The sequence below is a fragment of the Gopherus flavomarginatus genome, chromosome 2 (genome assembly GCF_025201925.1).
Source record: "Gopherus flavomarginatus isolate rGopFla2 chromosome 2, rGopFla2.mat.asm, whole genome shotgun sequence".
NCBI lineage: Eukaryota > Metazoa > Chordata > Testudines > Testudinidae > Gopherus > Gopherus flavomarginatus.
The window spans coordinates 90,790,208-90,810,708 of NC_066618.1; the positions used below are offsets into that span (position 1 = coordinate 90,790,208).

The 20,501-nt window shown below is 40.9% G+C and overlaps 1 protein-coding gene across 1 annotated transcript in view; it reads left to right on the forward strand.

Annotated features, from left to right (window-relative positions):
• The window catches only part of AVL9 (AVL9 cell migration associated), a 77,438-nt gene that overhangs the window by 47,506 nt on the left and 9,431 nt on the right, over positions 1-20,501 (forward strand). The window contains exons 9-14 of the mRNA XM_050937998.1: positions 394-463; positions 1,240-1,763; positions 9,475-9,609; positions 11,082-11,301; positions 12,610-12,727; positions 13,612-13,665. Of these exons, the coding sequence (XP_050793955.1) occupies positions 394-463; positions 1,240-1,763; positions 9,475-9,609; positions 11,082-11,301; positions 12,610-12,727; positions 13,612-13,665 (1,121 nt within the window). The remainder of the gene's footprint in view (positions 1-393; positions 464-1,239; positions 1,764-9,474; positions 9,610-11,081; positions 11,302-12,609; positions 12,728-13,611; positions 13,666-20,501) is intronic.

The window sequence follows — 20,501 nt, forward strand, 5'->3', positions numbered from 1 at the left end:
ATGTGGCATCGCACCCGTTCTTCAACAGTGAGCACCAGCAAGGACCAAATTGATTGAATTGCAAAAATGACCTTCTACAATCATTAAGATAGTAGCTAGTCATTCTTACCACCCCTGAAACTGATCTAACCACTCAGGATAAGATTGAATCATCCAAGTATGGTAAATGCCTTGTTGTGTCTTCTCTTTAAATATTTATCTGAATAAAAATGTTACAGGGACTTTTATCGAAGTGAAATTCTCCATGAACTGATTTAAAAAAATATTTTTTTAGATAGATAGATAGATATAGGCATTAGATGTCCTCAGATTCTCTTGTTTGTTGGTTTCTGTTTGCTTTTGTCTCTGACGGCAGCTCTCTTTTTAATTTTCCCTTCATCCCCCTCCCCACAGGTGGTATTTTATATTTCTCCAGTAAATAGACTGGTGGGAGCACTGATGACTGTCCTGTCTCTCTTTCCTGGTAAGGAAAAGCATGTTTCAGCTATTTCTTTCTTGTGTAATTTCTGTTCATAACTGAAATTGACAGTGATATATTTGGGCGGGGGGGGGGGGAACTTATGTGACACAGGGGTTGTGTTGATATGTTGCCAGAGTATAATAGCCGCAATGAATTCACACACACAGCTGCGTAATATTTTTATGAAGCGCACATGCACACAGCCTGATAACACTTGATATTTATTGAGTGCTCCTTACCTTAGTAATAAGAAACTAAGTCTATTTTATCTCTGTGGGCTGCATATTGGTTCTGTGTTCCTGCCAAATGTTTATTGAACTTTAAATAACGCTTGCCAAAGCAGAATGTCAGTGCTGATCCATTTGTGTTGAAGTCATAGGCGCTAGCTCCATGGGTGCTCTGGCCTGGAGCACCCGTGGGGAAAAAATGATGGGTACTGAGCACCCACCAGCAGCCCCCCACTCACCCAATCAGCTTCTCTCCCTCTTCCCAGCTCCTCCTGCCCACCACAATCAGCTGTTCCACAGCGTGCAGGAGGCGCTGGAGTGGTGGGGGAGGGGGTGGAACAAGGCAGAGCAGGGGCGGGAAGAGGCAGGGACGGGGTAGGGCCTGAGGACATTAGAAAGTCAGTGCCTCTGGCAGAGGTGGACTGGATTTTTAAAGTGGCAATGAAAATGCGTGACACTTTTGATATACTTAAAAGCATTTCCTACTTTGCCATTATCAAAAATCACTGAAATCTTTGGTGAGATGATATTGTGTATGTGTTTGTCCTCCAGGTATGATTGAACATGGTCTTACTGACAGTTCACAGTACAGACCAAGAAAGAGTGTATCAGAGGATACTGGCCTGCAGGAAGTTACTCCCCCTTTAGATGATTATGTTTCTGTGTCTGCTGCTGACATTTCAAATACAAACTCAGGAATGGGTGAGGAAGGCAGGAAGCTATCAGGAAACCATGTCCAGGAGGCTCGGAAAACAGATGTGCCTTTATTCCATTCTGAAAAGAATTGCAATGGATCACAGTCCTCCAATGGCACTGGACAACATTTGAAACCTCCTTCACGCACTTCTCCAGAGTCTTCTGAAAGCGACTGGGAGACCTTGGATCCTAGTATTTTGGAGGATACTAACTTGAAAGAAGAACAGACTGAAATCCTTTCAAAGGAACGCACAACGTCAGAAAGCCCTCCAATTACTGTGCAACCTCAGGCTAAAACAGGACATGTGGTTCTTGTTCCAGGACTGATATCGGGATTGGAGGAGGACCAGTATGGCATGCCATTGGCTATTTTTACTAAGGTAAACATTTTGATCATTATACTTAGTAAATATTTACCAACGCTTTCAGGCCTAAGTTTTCAAAAGTGATTTCAAAAGCAATTTTAGGTGCCCAACTTAAAGCCTGTTTAAAGTATTGCTCAGTATTCAAGTGTAGACTCTGACAAGAGACTTTATTTTTGTATAATAAAAAACCCCACTTTCCTGGATGTATTTTCCACTCCACGTGCATATGCACTACTTCCCAGGATCTATGACTGTTCAGTTTATTTTTCTAAGTCATGTTGTTAACAGGCAATGACTTGCAGACACTCCTTGATCAACTAGCTGCAGACACTAACAGCTTGCCCTAGATGGGGCCCCCCATGTATTGTTTCTGTTTTGCTTCTGCAGAACTTAGAAATCTTAATTTATTTAGTAACGTCTTAATTAATAGAAAGGATTATTGTGTAAGTACAAGTGTTTCTAATGTAATTATAAAATTTGATAAAACAAAGATGCGAGAAGTACTCATTTAGGGTGTGTTACTATGGATCTTGGCCATTTAGGCTTTTCCTAAAGTTCTCTTTGCTGTAATATCTAAGCACTTGTTAGACAAATCTGCAAGATAAGGTGCCTAGTGGAGTTTTTCATTCTTTCTATCTTTGATAAGGAGGCATTACTTGAGGAATATCTTATGTTAAAAAAATTAATAATAATTTCAGTCCATTTGTTTCATGTAGGAGGGTTATGTATTTATTCTGGCTTTAATGTAATCCTCTTATTTGCATTGCAGGTTACCCTCTATTGGGGATACCTTGCTTTGCTTGCAGCAATGAGCTGACTAATGAGACAAACATGACTCAGCAAATTAAAAATTAAACACACTTACACCTAGCGTAGATGTTACTTGTACTGCAGTTGGAAATAAGTAAGGCTAAGTTTTTGTCACAGATATTTTTAATAAAAGTCATGGACAGGTCATGGGAAATAAACGAAAATTCACAGCAGCCCATGACCTGTCCCTGACCTTCACTAAAAATATCCCAGAGAAAAGGGATAGGTGGGTTTAGCACCCACTGCTGTTGGGGCTCGCAGAGCCTCCACCAATGCGGTGCATGGGAGCTCTAGGGTCCCCCTGCTCCTGGGACTGGGCTGCTGCAGGGTCCCCTCACCCAGGAAGCTGGTAACTACAGGGTACCCCTGCCGCTGGCCCTGGCTGCAGCCTCTGGGGAGTCCCCACTGCCAGCTGCTGCTGGGCAGGTGCAGGGGGTCCTGCCAGCCATGGCTGGGCAGCTGCGCAGGGTCCTGCCGGCCGTGGTTGGGCAGCACTGGGGGCTGAGCGCTGCAAAGGCAGGGCTGACTGGGAGCTCCAGCCCAGGGCAGAAAATGTCACAGAGGTCAATGGAAGTCACGGATTCTGCGACCTAATCGTAGCCTTAGAAATAAGTTTATAGAGAAAATGTTTGTGTGAGACACACCTCATATTTGTGCTCTTGAACCTTGAAACGAAACAAAACTAACTGCTGGCAGTGCTGAATCACAGCATGGTGACTTGCTGCAGCAAAAGACCCTAAAAGGCTGGTCTCTGGACTCTTGATGGGGTGTCTCATCTTTTACAGAGTGATCAGGCAGCAAAGTTGCATCTGACGAAGTAGGTATTCACCCACGAAAACTTATCCTTCAGTACGTCTGTTAGTCTATAAGCCACAGGACTCTTTGTTGTTTTTTTACAGATCCAGACTAACATGGCTACCCCTCTGAAGCTTACACACAGCTCTTCTTCAGGTCTGGAAAACTTACTCAGAGGGCATGTTTACATTTAAAAGGTTGCATCGGCGCAGCTGCCCTGCTGTAGCCCTTTAATGAAGATGCTGTATGCCAACTACAAAGAGTTCTCCCGTCAGCGTAGTTAATCCACCTCCCTGAGAGGCGGTAGCTTTGTTGATGGGAGAAGCTCCCCTACCGACATAACGCTGTCTGCACTGGGGGTAAGGTCAGTATAACTATGCCACTCGGGAAGGTGGACTTTTCACACCCCTGGTTGATGTAGTTATACCAATGTAAGTCTGTAGTGTAGACCAGACCAGAGTGTCGCAGCTAAATACAAGATGAAACAGATTGTTTAGCATAAGGAGTTAACACATATTTCAAGAGACCTTGAAGAGGCCCATTAATACCCCTCCAGTCATTGGGAGGAAAGGAAGGGAGTGGAGGAAAGCAGATGTGGAGGGATTTGTAGAATCACAGAATATCAGGGTTGGAAGGAACCTCAAGAGGTCATCTAGTCCAACCCCCTTCTCAAAGCAGGACCAATCTCCAGCTAAATAATCTCATCCACGGCTCTGTCAAGCCTGACCTTAAAAACCTCTAAGGAAGGAGATAATCCTAGATAATCCATTCCAGTGCTTCACCACCCTCCAAGTGAAAAAGTTTTTCCTAATATCCAACCTAAACCTCCCCCACTGCAACTTGAGACCATTACTCCTTGTTCTGTCATCTGGTACCACTGATAACAGTCTAGATCCATCCTCTTTGGAACCCCCATTCAGGTAGTTGAAAGCAGCTATCAAATCCCCACTCATTCTTCTCTTCTGCAGACTAAACAATCCCAGTTCCCTCAGCCTCTCCTCATAAGTCATGTGCTCCAGCCCCCTAATAATTTTTGTTGCCATCTGCTGGACTCTTTCAAGTTTTTCCACATCCTTCTTGTAGTATGGAGCCCAAAACTGGACACAGTACTCCAGATGAGGCCTCACCAATGTCGAATAAAGGGGAATGATCACGTCCCTCGATCTGCTGGCAGTGCCCCTATTTATACAGCCCAAAATACCGTTAGCCTTCTTGGCAACAAGGACAAACTGTCGACTCATATCCAGCTTTTCGTCTACTGTAACCCCTAGGTCCTTTTCTGCAGAACTGCTGCCTAGGCATTCGGTCCCTATCTGTAGCAGTGCATGAGATTCTTCTGTCCTAAGTGCAGGACTCTGCACTTGTCCTTGTTGAACCTCCATCAGATTTCTTTTGGCCCAATCCTCTAATTTGTCTAGGTCCCTCTGTATTTTATCCCTATCCTCCAACATATCTACCTCTCCTCCCAGTTTAGTGTAATCTGCAAACTTGCTGGGTGTGCATGCCAGCCTCCAGATCATTAGTGAAGATATTGAACAAAACCAGCCCCCGGACCGACCCTTTGAGCGCTCCTCTTGATACCAGCTGCCAACTAGACATGGAGCCATTGATCACTATTATTAGTGGGTTATTAGTGGATTATAGACTGTTATAATAAGCCGTAAATCCAGTGTTTCTATTCAGTCCTTGATTTTTAGTGTCTAGCAAAGTTATGAATTTAAGCACCTAGGCTTGTCTTTTAAAGTGTTGTGCAAGTTACCTTTGAGGATGAAGACTGAGAGGTCAGATACAGAGTGATTGCTTTGTGAAAAGAGTTCACCAGCAAGTGATGTGGTATTTTTGTCTTTAATCATTTCCCTGTGTGAGTTCATTCGAGAGCTTAGTAATTGTCTGGTTTCACCCACATCATTATTATTGTTGGGGCACTGGAGGAACTACACCATATGTTGTGAAAAGGGGGTGTTGATCATTCTAGCAGTGAAGATATATCTGTAGGTTTTGCATCAGTTGTTCAGCAGAGTCTGGTGCTGCTTTGAGTTGGTGTGTCTTGGTCTGTGAGCAGTTTGCTTCTGATGGTCGGAAGAGGGAGAGGTTGGTGGGGGGGAGGGATTGTTTGAGGGCCAGAAGAGTGCGTTCAGGGAAGATTTCTTCCAGCCTGTAGTCCCCATTAAGTATGGGTTGTAGTTATATGATATCCTGTATGGATTCCAGTCAGGGGGTGGCAGGTGACAACTAGGGATGTGTGGTCAGAGAGATGGTTTTATTTCTGTATTAAAGCATGTTCTCTCAGGGTATTTGGGTGGCCTGTTCCATGATTCAATCTACTTCTCTGGTGGAATGTCATTGTTCTGTGAAGGTGATTTTGAGTGTGGTTCAAAGACTTTCCCTTCGGAGCATATTCTGTGGTATCTGAGTGCCTGGTTGTAGAGAACAGATTCCTTGGGGTGTGTGCTGAGTGTTTACTGGATCTGTGAAGGGAGATATGGTGATCCATGGGTTTCTTGTATATACTTGTTGAAGCTGGTTGTGGTGTCCAGGAAGTTGATGCTGGTATAAGAGCAATCCAGAGAGAGTTTAATGGACAGGTTGTGATTGTTGACGTTGTGGTAGAAATCTGAGGGAGTTTTCATTGTCCAGAGGATGAAAATATTATTGATTGTATCTCAGGTATATCATTGGTTTAATGATAGACAAATGATATACCTGAGATACAATCAATGATATTTTCATCCTCTGGACAGATGACTGAATAAAATGGTAAAAGACAAAAATATCACGTCACTTGTGAGTGAACACTTTTCACAAAGCGATCCCTCTATATCTGATCTATCAGTCCTCATCCTCAAAGGAAACCTGTACAAACCTTCAAAAGACACTGGATTTATGACTTATTACAACAATCTGTAACCCACTCACAACCCCCTTCCAACTGCTTTCCTTCCTTTCCTTTCCTCTCTCTGACTGGAAGAGTGTTAACAGGCCATTTCACTTCGAATGGTCCTTTGAAATGTATGTTAACTACTTATGCTAAACAATCTGTTCTGCCTTGTTTTTAGCTGTGACACTCTGAGTAAATTTCCCAGACCTGAAGAAGAGTTCTGTGTAAGCTCAAAAGCTTCTCTCTCTCACCAACAGAAGTTGGACCAATGAAAGATACTACCGCATCCACTTTCTGTCACTAATATCCTTGGGGCTGACACGGCTACAACAACACTGCATACAAGCAAATGCAAAGTCATATTAACTTCAGCTCAATTAGAAATACCAGTTTAAAGGGGGAAAGCAGTGCTTTTTTCATTTGGTAAAAGGACAAAATCATTAGTGGGTGAGTGGGGGGAATCTTGAAGATTTTAAGATGGGTTTTTAAATGGAGAACTAAACAATTTAAATTTAGCTGACAATATGTTTTTTTTATGTTTACCTTCCACCCTACAAAGGCACTCTCTCATTCAAGTTTAGCTAATGAAATCAAAGCAGAGAACTGGAAATTACAGATATACCAATTTCTAGTGATGAGCATCCTTCAATAACTTCTAGATTGTCTACTCTCAGCAAACAGTTTAATTCAACATGAAACTGAACTCCATTTTAGATCTGGCAATTTTTAAATCAAGAATGGATTTTTATTTTTTAAAAGATATATATTCTAATTCAAGGAAATGTTATGACCATGTTATACAGGAAGTCAGACTAGATTGATCACAGTGGTCCCTTCTGGCCTTATAATCAGCGAAGCTATTTAGACAGGATTACTTACAAGTTTGTTTTCTTGTTTTTGTTTGTTTGTTCCATATTATGGAAAGAAAGTTTAGTCCACCAGACCAAATTTGGATGAATGAGATTGTGCCAAAAGGTCATGAACTGGCTTTATTGACCATGTGGTAATGTATTTCCTAGTATAAAAGAGCACAAACTACAAAGAAAAAACAGGTTATGGATTTTTGTTACTAATTTTAGTGCCAGCTATATAAGGTCAGATGCTCATCCCATTTACACCAGTGTAAATCAGAAGCTATCATAGTTGCATGGTGAGTTTGGAATCTGGCCCTCTTTATTTTAAATGGCAAAGCATTTCTAAAATGGCACAGCTTGTCTGATTGTTAAAATTACACGACAATTAAATATTGCATTGTCAACTTCCTTAATATTATTTTTCCAGAAACCTAATACTCCAGGTTGGTGACTCTCTAACATAAAACTCTTATTCTTTGACAAAGGCAGTTCTGTTTTAGTTGTTGGTATTTTTCATCTGGATAGCGATCCTTCTGTTTAATCTAGAAAAAAAGTAGTAGTTTTATTCCTTTCTTCCATATTGCAATGGAATTAAATATTTCAAATTGCCATGTACTTCATGCTGATGTACATTCACTCTTGTTGTTTTGTCCAATATGCCTGTAGTCCTTCTGTTAGTGTTAGTGAATGAACTGCCAATGCTTTATGTAACTGAACAGTTGGAATTGAGTTAGAGTTTCAAGGGGTACATTAATTCTATCTTAAAATGAAAACTGTAATGCTTCCAGCTGTATCACTAAAACGTGGGTGTAACCTACATCAAAGACTTAGACTTTTTTTTAAATAGCAAATTTTCCTGGAAAGCACTGGTATAATTAGTATCATAAGGACACAGTGGTTAAAAAGCACAGAGCATAGTCTTTTTCTCCTACTGCTTTTTTTTTAAAGCAGGCATGCACATGCTCACAAAAAGTTATCCCTGGAGCCTGAAAGTCTGTCCCTGAAAAACATGGATAGCAACAGTGCACGAGTGTCTAACTGTCCTGGCAGTGTACCTGAGTCCTGCCGGAAGAGACTGTACTGTGGAAGAGAGGATAGTCTGCCTGTCTGTTCAGTTCTTGTCCTCTTTACTGTGCATGCCAAGGACACGAGAACTGGATTGAGACCACCAAACACTCTAACATTCGTCAGCTCTGTTACCATCTGAAGCTCTGGGCTGGATTTCAACCAGTCAGCTAAGGCCTTGGCTACACTTGCGAGTTACAGCACAATAAAGCCTCCCAGAGCGCTGTACCTCGCTCCCTGTTCACACTGGCAAGGCACGTACAGTGCTGTGTCTCCGCGGCTACAGCCCTGCTGGCACTCCACCTCCCCAAGAGGAATAACAGCTGTTGCATATTGGCTGAGATGCTGCTGCTCCAGTGTAAACGGGGAATAACATTATTACACACTGATTGACCTCCGGAAACACCCCATAATCCTTTTAACTGAAGCATCCTCTCTTGTTTTGTTGTGAACTCTGGAGGAGGAAATGCCCTTTCAAAGCTCTGTTTCCAGGGGCTGCTTATCAAAAAAAACCAAACACAGCTACTATTTGCTTTGAATGAGTGAGAGGCAGGTGGGGGGGGAGGTGGAGGGGCTCCGTTTCGAGTGCCGACAGCTAATGTTTGCTTGAAGAAAGAGGCGGGGGGAGGGGGGAGTGTTTGGGGTCCATTTTGGCAAGCGGCTGCTTATCTGGTCTATGAGGAAAAAAAGAAACCGCTGCTGTCTGCTTTCAGTGAGTGAAAGAGGCAGAGGAGGGAGGAGGGTCTGAACTTACAAGACAGTGTGCTGACACACTCTCAGCACTCCAAAAACCCACTCTCTGTCCCCCCACACTCCCTGTCACATTCCACCTCAGCCCCCATTTGAAAAGCACATTGCAGCCACGTGAATGCTGGGATAGCTGCCCATAATGCACGGCTCCCAATGCAGCTGCAAATATGGCGACGACAGTGCGCTGGCAGCTGGCATTGTGGACAGATTGCAGTGCTTTCCCTACGCAGCTGTACGAAGGTGGGTTTAACTCACAGCGCTGTACGTCTGCAATTGTAGCCATACCCTAAGAGTGAAAACCGCCATAAGCCATTACCAAGTATACTCCGTTTCTGTGAAACCTGGTTTCTTATGTTTGCTTAATGTAGCAAAGCAACATCAGACTCCAGTGGCAGTGTGGCTAGGAACATGGTGTAGAGCAATAATCAGGCTTGTTCTCTCTGTGTGGTGGTGTTCTTGCTTTTGTTTAGCTTTAGGAAGGACTGTGGAGATGGGTAAGTACAGTCAGATGAGTTTTGGGGTGTTTTTCCCTTCCCCTTATCTTACTAATCATTTAACATTTCCATTATCTTAGGGTTACCTTTGCTTGCCATACATGGCACTGCAACAGCATCACCTCCTCTCTGATGTCACAGTCCGTGGCTTTGTTGCGGGAGCCACCAACATCCTGTTCCGGCAGCAGAAGCATCTAAGTGATGCAATTGTAGAAGTATGAATTCTCTTCTTAAAAACTTTTTAAACTTAAAAAAAAGAGAGGTTGCATTATGAACGTGTTTAAGTCAAAATAAGAGCCTTTGTTTACTAATGAAGTTGTTAAATACATTATTATTTTTTGTATTGGTACCTAGGAGTTCCAGTCATGGACCAAAACTCCGCTGTCCTAGGCTCTGTACAAACACATAACAGAAAGATAGTTCCTGCTCCAAACAACTTATCTGTACACTTTCTATTAAAAGAGCTTTTGTTAAAAGACAACATATACAAAAATATTCCTAAGCTTCCAGTTAGGTTCACTGAAAAATTTTATACTTTTGTTTAAAGTGGACAACCGAACAAGTTTTCATGATGTGTGTTCAGTTAACTATCTATGTCCTATGCTATGGGCTTGTCTATCAAAGGAAATTGACTGAATCAAATGTGCGTCCACACACGGAGCTATTCTGGAATAGCTTAGTGCTGTAAATTCACATCCTATCTTATTCCAGAACAACTTCACTGTGGAGACAAGCCCTTAAATACAATAGAAATGGAAAAGTCTTACACTTATACTGCTAGAATTCTGTATATTTGCATTTATATAAGTTATTAAGCAGGAAAACCTTAACTTTTGTTCACATTCAAAAATATTAATAAGTTTCTGGTGTAATACATTATATCCAGTGTTTACACTTCACAGAATATTATTTAAAGCTCTATATGACTCCTTGGTAGTCATGGTTTATTTTTCTCTTAGTGAACTTTCATGGCTGCCTAATAATATCTTAAAAGTAAATGTTTATAACTGAGAAACAGATACAGTTATGATAACACTAATATGCTCTTCCTCATGTTTATTTACTTTATATTTAAGCGTCAATAAAAAAATGCCCAAACAGAAAGCTGTAGATGCCCTAAGAATTAAGTTTACAATTGCATAATGATGACCACCCAACAACATTAGATACACCTCTACCCCGATATAACGCTGTCCTCGAGAGCCAAAAAATCTAATTGTGTTATAGGTGAAATTGCGTTATATCGAACTTGCTTTGATCTGCTGGAGTGCGCAGCAATGCCCTCCCCGAGCGCTGCTTTACTGCGTTATATCCGAATTCATGCTATATCGGGCCATGTTATATCTGGGTAGAGGTGTATATGCAGGTAGCAAATTAACTCAGCCAGCCAATAAATCAAAGTCTTAGGAAAGAATCTCTAGGAACATACCCTATAGGAACGTACCCAAAATCCTGACAAAGCTTCTGCAGCTTTTGCCAGGAAATTCATCAAGCTCAGGCTACTTCAGACCATCATCTCATATTCTGAGATCAGTTGAAGCATAATTTGGTCATCAGTTTCTCCTTAACTTTGGTTGTGGTTGTAGGTGGGGATGAATTATTCATTTGACAAAAAATACTACAGATTTTGTATGCTGAAGGTTTTTTTAATTAGACTGTTTTTTCCCCTTGGGATTATTTCAATCAGATAGAGGAAGCCCTTGTCCAAATCCATGATCCAGAACTCAGGAAGATCCTGAACCTCACAACTGCTGACCTGAGATTTGCAGACTACTTGGTGAAGCATGTAACTGAGAACAGGGATGATGTTTTCCTCGATGGCACTGGCTGGGAGGGAGGAGACGAATGGATCAGGGCTCAGTTTGGTGCCTATCTTCATGCATTGCTTGCTGCTGTGCTGCAGCCAGGTAAATTCTGGTAACCTCTTTTGGGGCTGAGGTGAGGATGGGCAGGGGAGGCTGAATGCATAGTAAACAATTGCCCCATTGCATTTTCAGCTTGGTTCATACTCATCCTTTATCTCAGTTGAAAAAATTCTTTTTTTTAAGCCCTTGACCATCTTCATTAATTTCTTGCTTTATTCTACGTTGTTAACTCTAAGTGATTTAGAGATTATTATATTCCCCCTTTGTTATCTTCTCTTGGGTATTTGTGTTAATTTCCATTACCCTCTCCTCATAAATAGAAATTTATACATGCAGACATCCTGCTAATTTAGAACTTTAGCTATTCCCAATTGTTTATGCAGAATTTAAGTAGCTAACTCTAAATTTTTTAGGAAAAGTTCTGTTTGCCCAGTATTGACCCTTTTTAATTGCCCTCCCCTTCATAATTATTCTCAGTTGACTGCCTGTCAACCAATTCTGTGTCTACCCTATGATATTCCTGAGCAAATACTGTATCAAGCTTCACTTCAAACATAGATATATCTAAGTCCTCTGTGTTCTCTGTATCTGCCAGCTTTGTACTTTTATTTAAGATGACTAACTGTTTGTGGCATAACATGCTTTTCATGATCCCCATAATAGATTTTACTTTTCCCTTCTGAATATTCTAGATAGATTTTCTGTATTTGTAAATATATTGTTAAAGGGACATTAATATAACACACCTGAAATGTGTGATGATTGTTTATTAATTCACACTTTAGTAACTCTTGGCTTCCCCCTCAAATTGAATTTACAGTTTAATGTAGTACAGTAAAGCAGGGTTCTGCTGTTAGGGCAAGATCAGTGCAGGTAATGTTATGTTCTTTGACTTGTTCCCTGCTGTTAGATAATGTCTTGCTACAGAGCTAGGCCGCTTACCTTCACTTTCAGATTCTCATATGGTGGCACAGTGCAGTTTGCGTTCATTATATGGGGATGTTTAACAGCTTGATACCAAAAAAGCAAAATACAGTTTTATTCATATTAGTGATATTTAAAAAAAATTGTATCTAAACTAAGTTGTCAGTGTTCTTTTAAATGAATTTCTTGGTTGTCTGAACTCCATTTTCCTTTCCTTAACTCTTTGTGTTGGATAGTGGCATTTTTTAAACCCCAAATAATGAGCTTGTTGCTTTGCTAATGTTTATGGAACTGGAACCCCATGTTCTCTGATTGACAAGAATTGAGGACATTTCTGTTTTCTTTCAAAACCTCCCTTTCATTTCTTCTTTTACATCCTCAGTGCATTGCCACGGGTCCGCTCACCTTCTATCTTTTATTCATCAGACAATGAAAAGATATTGTCAGACTTCGGAACAGCCTTTGTAGCAACTTGGAAAAATACACACAACTACAGAGTGTGGAACAGCAACAAGCATCCTGCTCTTGCAGAGGTAAATTCTAGGTAAGAAACCAAGTTCAGAAATAAGGGGGGGGAAATAAAGGTTTTATTGTGCTCTTCTTATATGGAATCAGAGAGCTTTTGTGTGGGATGTTACAAGGTTCTCTTTCATTGCTCCTCCCTACAGCATATATGAGGCAATTCTGGAATACTTTGAGATATTCAGGACTGAACTGCTGTAAAGGTTCTGGAAGTACCTCCTTTTCTTCAGACCAGGGTGGTGCAGTCTCTTTCATTACTAGTGCCTGACTGAGATTGTGGGGCATAGATGAGAAGAAGCTTGCTAAAGCTCTGCCTAAAGGCAGAAGGGAAGCTGGTAGGAAGTCTCTGAATAACTTTGTGAGAGTCGGCTGTCCTCCTTAGTAGGGAGGGTAAATGTGTGGAAGATTCATCCACCTTTCCTTAGAGGTTTACAGTCTGCTGGTTCCTGTGGATTTTTGATTGCATCTATATTTCCAGGGAGCAGTAGAGGCCAGGATCATAATTTGACAGCAGTGTTGTTGGTTCAGAGGTTGCATTCTTTCCTTTTTAAATGTAGACTTAGCCATAGTTTTTATGCCTTTGGGTTCAGTTTATGGCTTTTTTTTAAATCTATGAAGCCTTACATGGCTACTTGAGACATCACTTCTCTCATTATGCCTCATAGGAGTGTCTCAGCTGTCATTTTTTATGAGGTTTGAAAAGAAGATGAAACATGTCTAGTTTGTAAATGGATGGCAGATTACAGGTGATTTATCAAAATCCTACAACTGAACCACAACTGGGACATGTATAACTACATATTTTCTTTGTTGCAGTGGAAGGCAACCAGCAAATGAAACCATGCTGATTTTTTTCATTATGGAAAAAATGACAAAATTAAAACGCTATATTTTTTCCCCTTCCAGCCACCCATTCCAAGGCCAATATTCTGTATCAGATGTAAAGTTAAGATTGTCACAGTAAGTATATAATACTTTGATATTTTATTGACTATTGCTAAACTGAGAATATGTAGATAAATCAAGGTTCTTCTAAAGACATGGGAATTGACCCTCTTCATGAAATCAGATGCTGCACGCTTTCTAAACTAGCAACATCTAAGGATGGGCAATGTGCCTGAGATAGTGAAAAATATTGCCAGTGCATGACTGTCTTTTCATATGTGTGTTCAATGCGTAGCACAGTAGGTCCTTGATCCTTATTGGGGCAACACAAATAATAATAAATTGATGAATATAAATATTGTTAGAGCTGCATTTTCCGTAGTGCATTATATCCTCTTGCTAACCCACTTATTAATGTTCACTTGCGAATATTTTAATTTAAAACTTTTAAAACATTTCAAGTACAATGATTTTTTTTTCTGGTATATTTTTTTCTTTTTTTAAACTCTGGGCCAGATCCTCTGCATAGTTCCACTGATTTTTTCAGTCAGCAGAGGATCTGGCCCTTTTAAATCCAATTTGATGCTACTGAAAATAATGATAAAATTGATGCTTTGGGGTTCAATATTTGTGTCCCTGATTCAACTTTTTCAATTTAGTAATAGAAATATTTTTCCATAACCATCAGCTTTGAAAACTCAGCCTGGATTCTAGAATCAAGCTGGGTTCATTCCTATCCTTACATCGATCAACAGTAAAGATTCTTCAAGCCTAATTCTGCCCTCATTTACACCTGTGCAACCCTATTATCTTCAGTGGAGTTTTATAGGTATAAATTCAATCTTGCAGTTGCAAGTTAACTATAAATTCTGATGCATGAGCGTCAATAGATAAAGCTCTTAGCTCTGTTGGTCCTTGGGTGCTTATACAGTAGAATCTCAGAATTACAAACACTAGAGTTACAAACTGACCGATCAATCACACACCTCATTTGGAACCAGAAGTATGCAATTAGGCAGCAGCAGAGACCAAAAAAAAAAGGCAAATACAGTGCAGTACTGTATTAAATGTAAACTATTAAAAAAAAATAAAATAAAGGGAGTGTTATGAACAACTTCCATTCCCAAAGTATTCATAACTCTGAGGTTCTACTGTATGTGTATAAAGTAAGAAAACTTACCTTTTAAACATAAGAATGGCTATACTGCGTCAGACTGATGGTCCATCTAGCCCAGTATCCTGTCTCTGACAGTGGCCAGTGCTAGATGCTTCAGAGGGAATGGACCGAACAGGGCAATTTTGAGTGATCCATCCTCTGTTGTCCAGTTCCAACTTCCACCACTTGGACCCAGCCTTCGCAACATCTCATGGCAACAATTCCACAGGTTGACCATGATTTGTCTGAAGAAGTACCGTATATACTCGTTCATTAGCCTGTTCATTATAAGCCGACCAAGATGGTTAGGTAAAAATAGCAAAAACTATATGACCCTTTCATAAGCCAACCCTATATTTCAGAGGTTGGCAAACTTTGGCTCCTAGCCCGTTAGGGTAAGCCTCTAGAGGGCCTGGACGTTTTGTTTACCTGGAGCACTCACAGGCACGGAGCCCCTCAGCTCCAAATGGCACACCACTTCCCACAGCTCCCATTGGCTAGGAACGGCAAAGTGCGGACACTGGGAGGTGAGGGACTTCGTGCCTGCAGACGCTCCAAGAGGTCCATTGGTAGAAATGCATGAAGAGATCAAATTACACAGTAGCAGACTAACACTAGTGCTATAGTACTATCATGCATTATATTTTTCTGATTGGCTTGTAAGGCATAGCATTTTGTGAAATGCATGGGTCAAATATCATGCAGATCTGCAACACTGCTCTTTCAGTGTTCCTTTCAAGCCAATCTAGTCCACTAAACAAAGCCTTTGCAACTTCAAAAGGCTGCAGTATTGACATCGATAAATGGGTCAGCAAACTTTGGTTCCCGGTCTGTCAGGATAAGCCGCTGGTGAGACGTTTTGTTTACTTGGAGCATCTGCAGGCATGGAGCCCCTTGGCTCCCTGTGGCCGCGGTTCGCCGTTCCCAGCCAAGCCACTTCCTGCAGCTCCCATTGGCTGGGAATGGTGAACCGCGGCCACAAAGAGCCAAGGGGCTTCATGCCTGCAGATGCTCCAGGTAAACAAAACGACAATGTATTAAATATTCAATTCAGTAATTTCATAGAGTTTTAAAATCATCATCAAATTTTGGTGTAGACCCATTTATAAGCCAACCCCCGCTCTTTGATGTGTCACTCCTTTTTTACCAAAAATATTCGGCTTATGAACGAGTATATACAAGTACTTCGCTTTGTTTGTTTAAACATTTAGCCCATTAATTTCATCATGTGACCCCTAATTCTTGAGTTATGTAAAGGAATAAATAAAACTTCCCTATTCACTTTCTCCATAGCATTCATGATTTTGTAGACTTCCCTAGAGTGACCAGATGTCCCAATTTTATAGGGACAGTCCCAATTTTGGGGGCTCTTTCTTATATAGACACCTATTACCCCTCCATCCCCTGTCCTGATTTTTTACACATGCCCTCTGGTCACCCTATATCCCCCCCTTCATAATCTCTTTGCTAAAATGAACAGTCCCAGTCTTTTTAATTTCTCCTCATTTGGAAGACGTTTCATAACCCTAATCATTTTTGTTGCCCTTCCCTGTAACTGTTCCAATTCTACTATATCATTTTTGAGATGGGGCGACCAGAACTGAACATAGTATTCGAAGTGTGGGTATACGATGGATTTATATAGTGGCATTATGATATTTTTGTCATTGTATCTGTCATAAACAGATAAGTAAGAGTTAATAGAACAAAAGTGCTTCATATCTCTTTTGCCTGGAAAGGATTAACAAGAACAGTGAGCCTGGCTGTCACCTGACCAGAGGACCAATCAGAGGACAGGATACTTTCAAATCTTGAGGGAGGGAAGTTTGTGTGTGTGCTGTCAGTTTTTGGTGGTTGTTCACTCTGGGGGCTCAGAGGGATCAGATGTGCAACCAGGTTTCTCTCCAATCTCTCTGATACAGGCTCTTATAAGTTCAGAATAGTGAGTACTAGGTAGATAAAGCAAGTTAGGCTTATGGTTGTTTCCTTTATTTGCAAATGTGTATTTGGTTGGAAGGAGTTCAAATTGGTATTTTGCTGAAAGGGTTTTCATTTGTACTTGAATACTTAGGCTGGGAGGGTATTCCCAGTGTCTATAGCTGAAAGACCCTGTAACATATTCCATCTTAAATTTACAAATATAATTTTTGTTTTTTCTTTCTTTAATTAAAAGCTTTTCTTGTTTAAGAACCTGATTGTTTGTTTTTTTTATTCTGGTGAGACCCCAGGGGACTGGGTCTGGATTCACCAGGGAATTGGTGGGGAGAAAGGAGAGAAGGGGGAGAGAGAGGCTAATTTCTCTCTGTGTTAGGATTACTGTCTCTCTCATGGAGAATCTGGGAGGGGAAGAGAGAAGGAGGGGGGAAGGTGAATTTTCCTCTCTGTTTTAAGATTCAAGGAGTTTGAATCACAGTGATCTTCCAGGGGAAGCCTGGGAGAGGCAACGGTGAGGAAAAGGGTTTACTTTCCTTGTGTTAAGATCCAGAGAGTCTGGGTCTTGGGGGTCCCTGGGCAAGGTTTTGGGGGGACCAGAGTGTACCAGGCACTGGAATTCCTGGTTGGTGGCAGCGCTACAGGTTCTAAGCTGGTAATTGAGCTTAGAGGAATTCATGCTGGTACCCCATCTTTTGGACGCTAAGGTTCAGAGTGGGGAATTATACCATGACAGTATCTATCCCTTTCCTAATGGTTCCTAACATTGTTAGCTCTTTTTAACTGCTGCTGCACATTGAGTTGGATGTTTTCAGGGAACTATCCATGATGATTCCAAGATCTCTTTCTTGAGTGGTAACAGCTAATTTAGACCATCATTTTGTATGTATGGTTGGGATTATTTTTTCTAGCTTGCATTACTTTGCACAAATCAAGTTTGAATGTAATCTGCCATTTTTTCACTCAGTCACGCAGTTTAGTGAGATCCCTTTGTAACTTTTTGTTCTCGGTTTTGGACTTCACTGTTCACTCCCTTTTCCAGATCATTTATGAATATGCTTAACGTCACACATCCCAGTACAAATCCGTGGGGGAACCCTGCTATTTATCTCGCTCCATTGTGAAAACCTGACCATTTTATTCCTACTCTTTGCTTCCTATCTTTTAATCAGTTACTCTCCAGGAGAGGACGTTCCCTCTTATCCCCTAACTGCTTAGGTTGCTTAAGAGCCTTTTGTGGGGGACCTTGTCAAAGATGATGTCTACACTGTAACATAAACCCAGGGTTCCAACTCAGGCTCAAACCTAACCCCCCTTCCATCTACACACACATTGGACCCAGGACCCTTGAGGGGTCCGAGCCTGAATCAGCCTTGTACCACGGTTTCAAGCCCTGTTGCATTGCTCTGAGAGTTCGCCAAGAGTATCCCACTGGCCAACGTCCTTTGTTCTCTGGACAGTCAAGTTTTATGGACAATCAAGTTTTCCCACACTGCGCCACAAACAAAGGGCTAGAGCAGCTACATTTTGGTGCAAAGAAGTCTGGGACATGTGTGGTTAGGCTTGGGCCCAGCCCAGATAATACCATGTAGATGCTGGAGCCCCAGGCTGGAACTCGGAGTTCAAAAATTCATAACTTGGGGTTACAAATGAGCATAGATGCTCAAGCCCTAAGTTAACAAGCCCAGGATCTGCTAACTCAAGTGCTACTAACGTTAGGCTTACGTTGCGATATAGACATATGCTGAAAGCCCAGGTATATTCTATTGACCTTGTCACATCCTTGTCCACATGCTTGTTGATTCCTCAGAGAATTCTAATAGATTCGTGAGGGTTGATTTCCCTTTACAAAAGCAGTGTTGACTCTTCCCCAAAATATGTTTATCTATATGTCTGATGATTTTGATCTTTATTATAGTTCCAACCAGTTTCCTTGGTACTGCAGTTAGGCTTACCAACCTATAACTGCCAGGATTATCTCTGGAGCCTTTTTAAAAAATAGACATTACATTAGTTCTCCAGTCACCTGGTACAGAGGCTGATTTAGGTGATGGGTTACATAAGACTGTTAGTAGTTCTGCAGTTTCATATCTGAGTGCCTTCAGAACTCTTGGGAGAATACCATCCAATCTTGGTGACTTATTACTGTTTATCTTTATCAGTTTGTTTCACAACCTTCTGTAGTGATACCTCAGTCTGGGACAATTCCTCAGATTTGTCACCTAAAAAGAATGGCTTAGGGATGGGAGTCTCTCCCATGTCTTCTGCAATGAAGACTGATGCAAAGAATTCATTTAGCTTCTCGACAACGGCCTTATCCTCCTTGCGTGCTCCTTTTGCACCTCGGTTATCCAGTTGCCCCACTGACTAGCGCTTCTGATGTACCTAATGGGTGTTTTTTGCTGTTAGATTGTGTGTCCTTAGCTACTTCCTTTTCAAATTCTTTCTTGGTCTGCCTTCTTATACTTTACACTTGACTTGCCAGAATTTATACTTCTTTCTATATTCCTCAATAGGATTTGACTTGCTATTTTTAAAGGATGTCTTTTTGCCTCTAACCATTTATTTTACTCTGCTGTTTAGCCATATTGGCATTCTTTGGATCCTGTTACTCTTCTTTATTACTATTATTTGGTGTATACATTTAGTTTGAGCTTCCATTATGGTGTATTAAAATAGTCTTAATGCAGTTTAGGCATTCCACCCTTGTGACTGTTCTTTTTAATTTTTGTTTAACTGTTTTTTGTTTTTTTTTTCATTTTTGTGTAGTTCCATTTTTTGAAGTTAATAGCTATTGTGATGGGTTTCTTTGGCATTTCCCCCCCATACGGATGTTAAATTTAATTATATTATGGTCACTATTACTAAGCGGTTCTGCTATGCTTGCCTTTTGGAGCCGATCCTGTGCTCCACTTAGGATGATATTAGGAATTGTGTCTTCCTTTGTGGCTTCCAGGACAAGCTGCTCTAAGAAGCAGCCATTTAATGTGGCTACAAATTTTATTTCAGCATCTCTTCTCGAGGAGACACATAACCAATCATAGTTGAAATCCCCCATTAATATTGGGTTTTCTACCTTTGTATCCTCTCTAATCTCCCTGAGTATTTCACAGTCACTGTCACCATCCTGGACAAGTGGTAGGTAGCATATTCCTACTGCTATACTCTTATTGTTCAAGCATGGAATTTCTATCCACAGATATTCTATCATAAAGTCTGATTCATTTAAAATTTTTACTTTATTTGACTCTGTGCTTTCTTTCATATAAAATGCCATTCTCCTACCATTGTGGCTTACTCTCTTTCATCGACAAAGAGTCCTGTGGCACCTTATAGACTAACAGAAGTATTGGAGCGTAAGCTTTCATGTCTGATGAAGTGGGTATTCACCCACGAAAGCTTATGCTCCAATACTTCTGTTGGTCTGTAAGGTGCCAGAGGACTCGTTATCACTTTTTACAGATCCAGACTAACACGGCTACCCCTCTGATACTCTCTCATTCATATATATTTTTTACCTTGGTATTAACACATCTCACTGATTATCCTCATTCCACCAAGTTTCCATGATGTGTATTATATCAATATCTTCTTCTAATGACAGGCAATCTCATTCACCCACTTTAGGATTGAGATTTCTAGGATTTGTATCCAAGTATTTGTTCATTTTGTCAATATTCAGTTGTTTGCCTTTGTGTTATATATAAATGAGACTTCGACTGTTCCTCACTAGCTCCTACCTATACTTTTACGAATTTCTTTCCTATCCCCTTTACTAGGATATAGTTTCCCCCCTTCAATAAATTCATCCCCAAGGGATGTT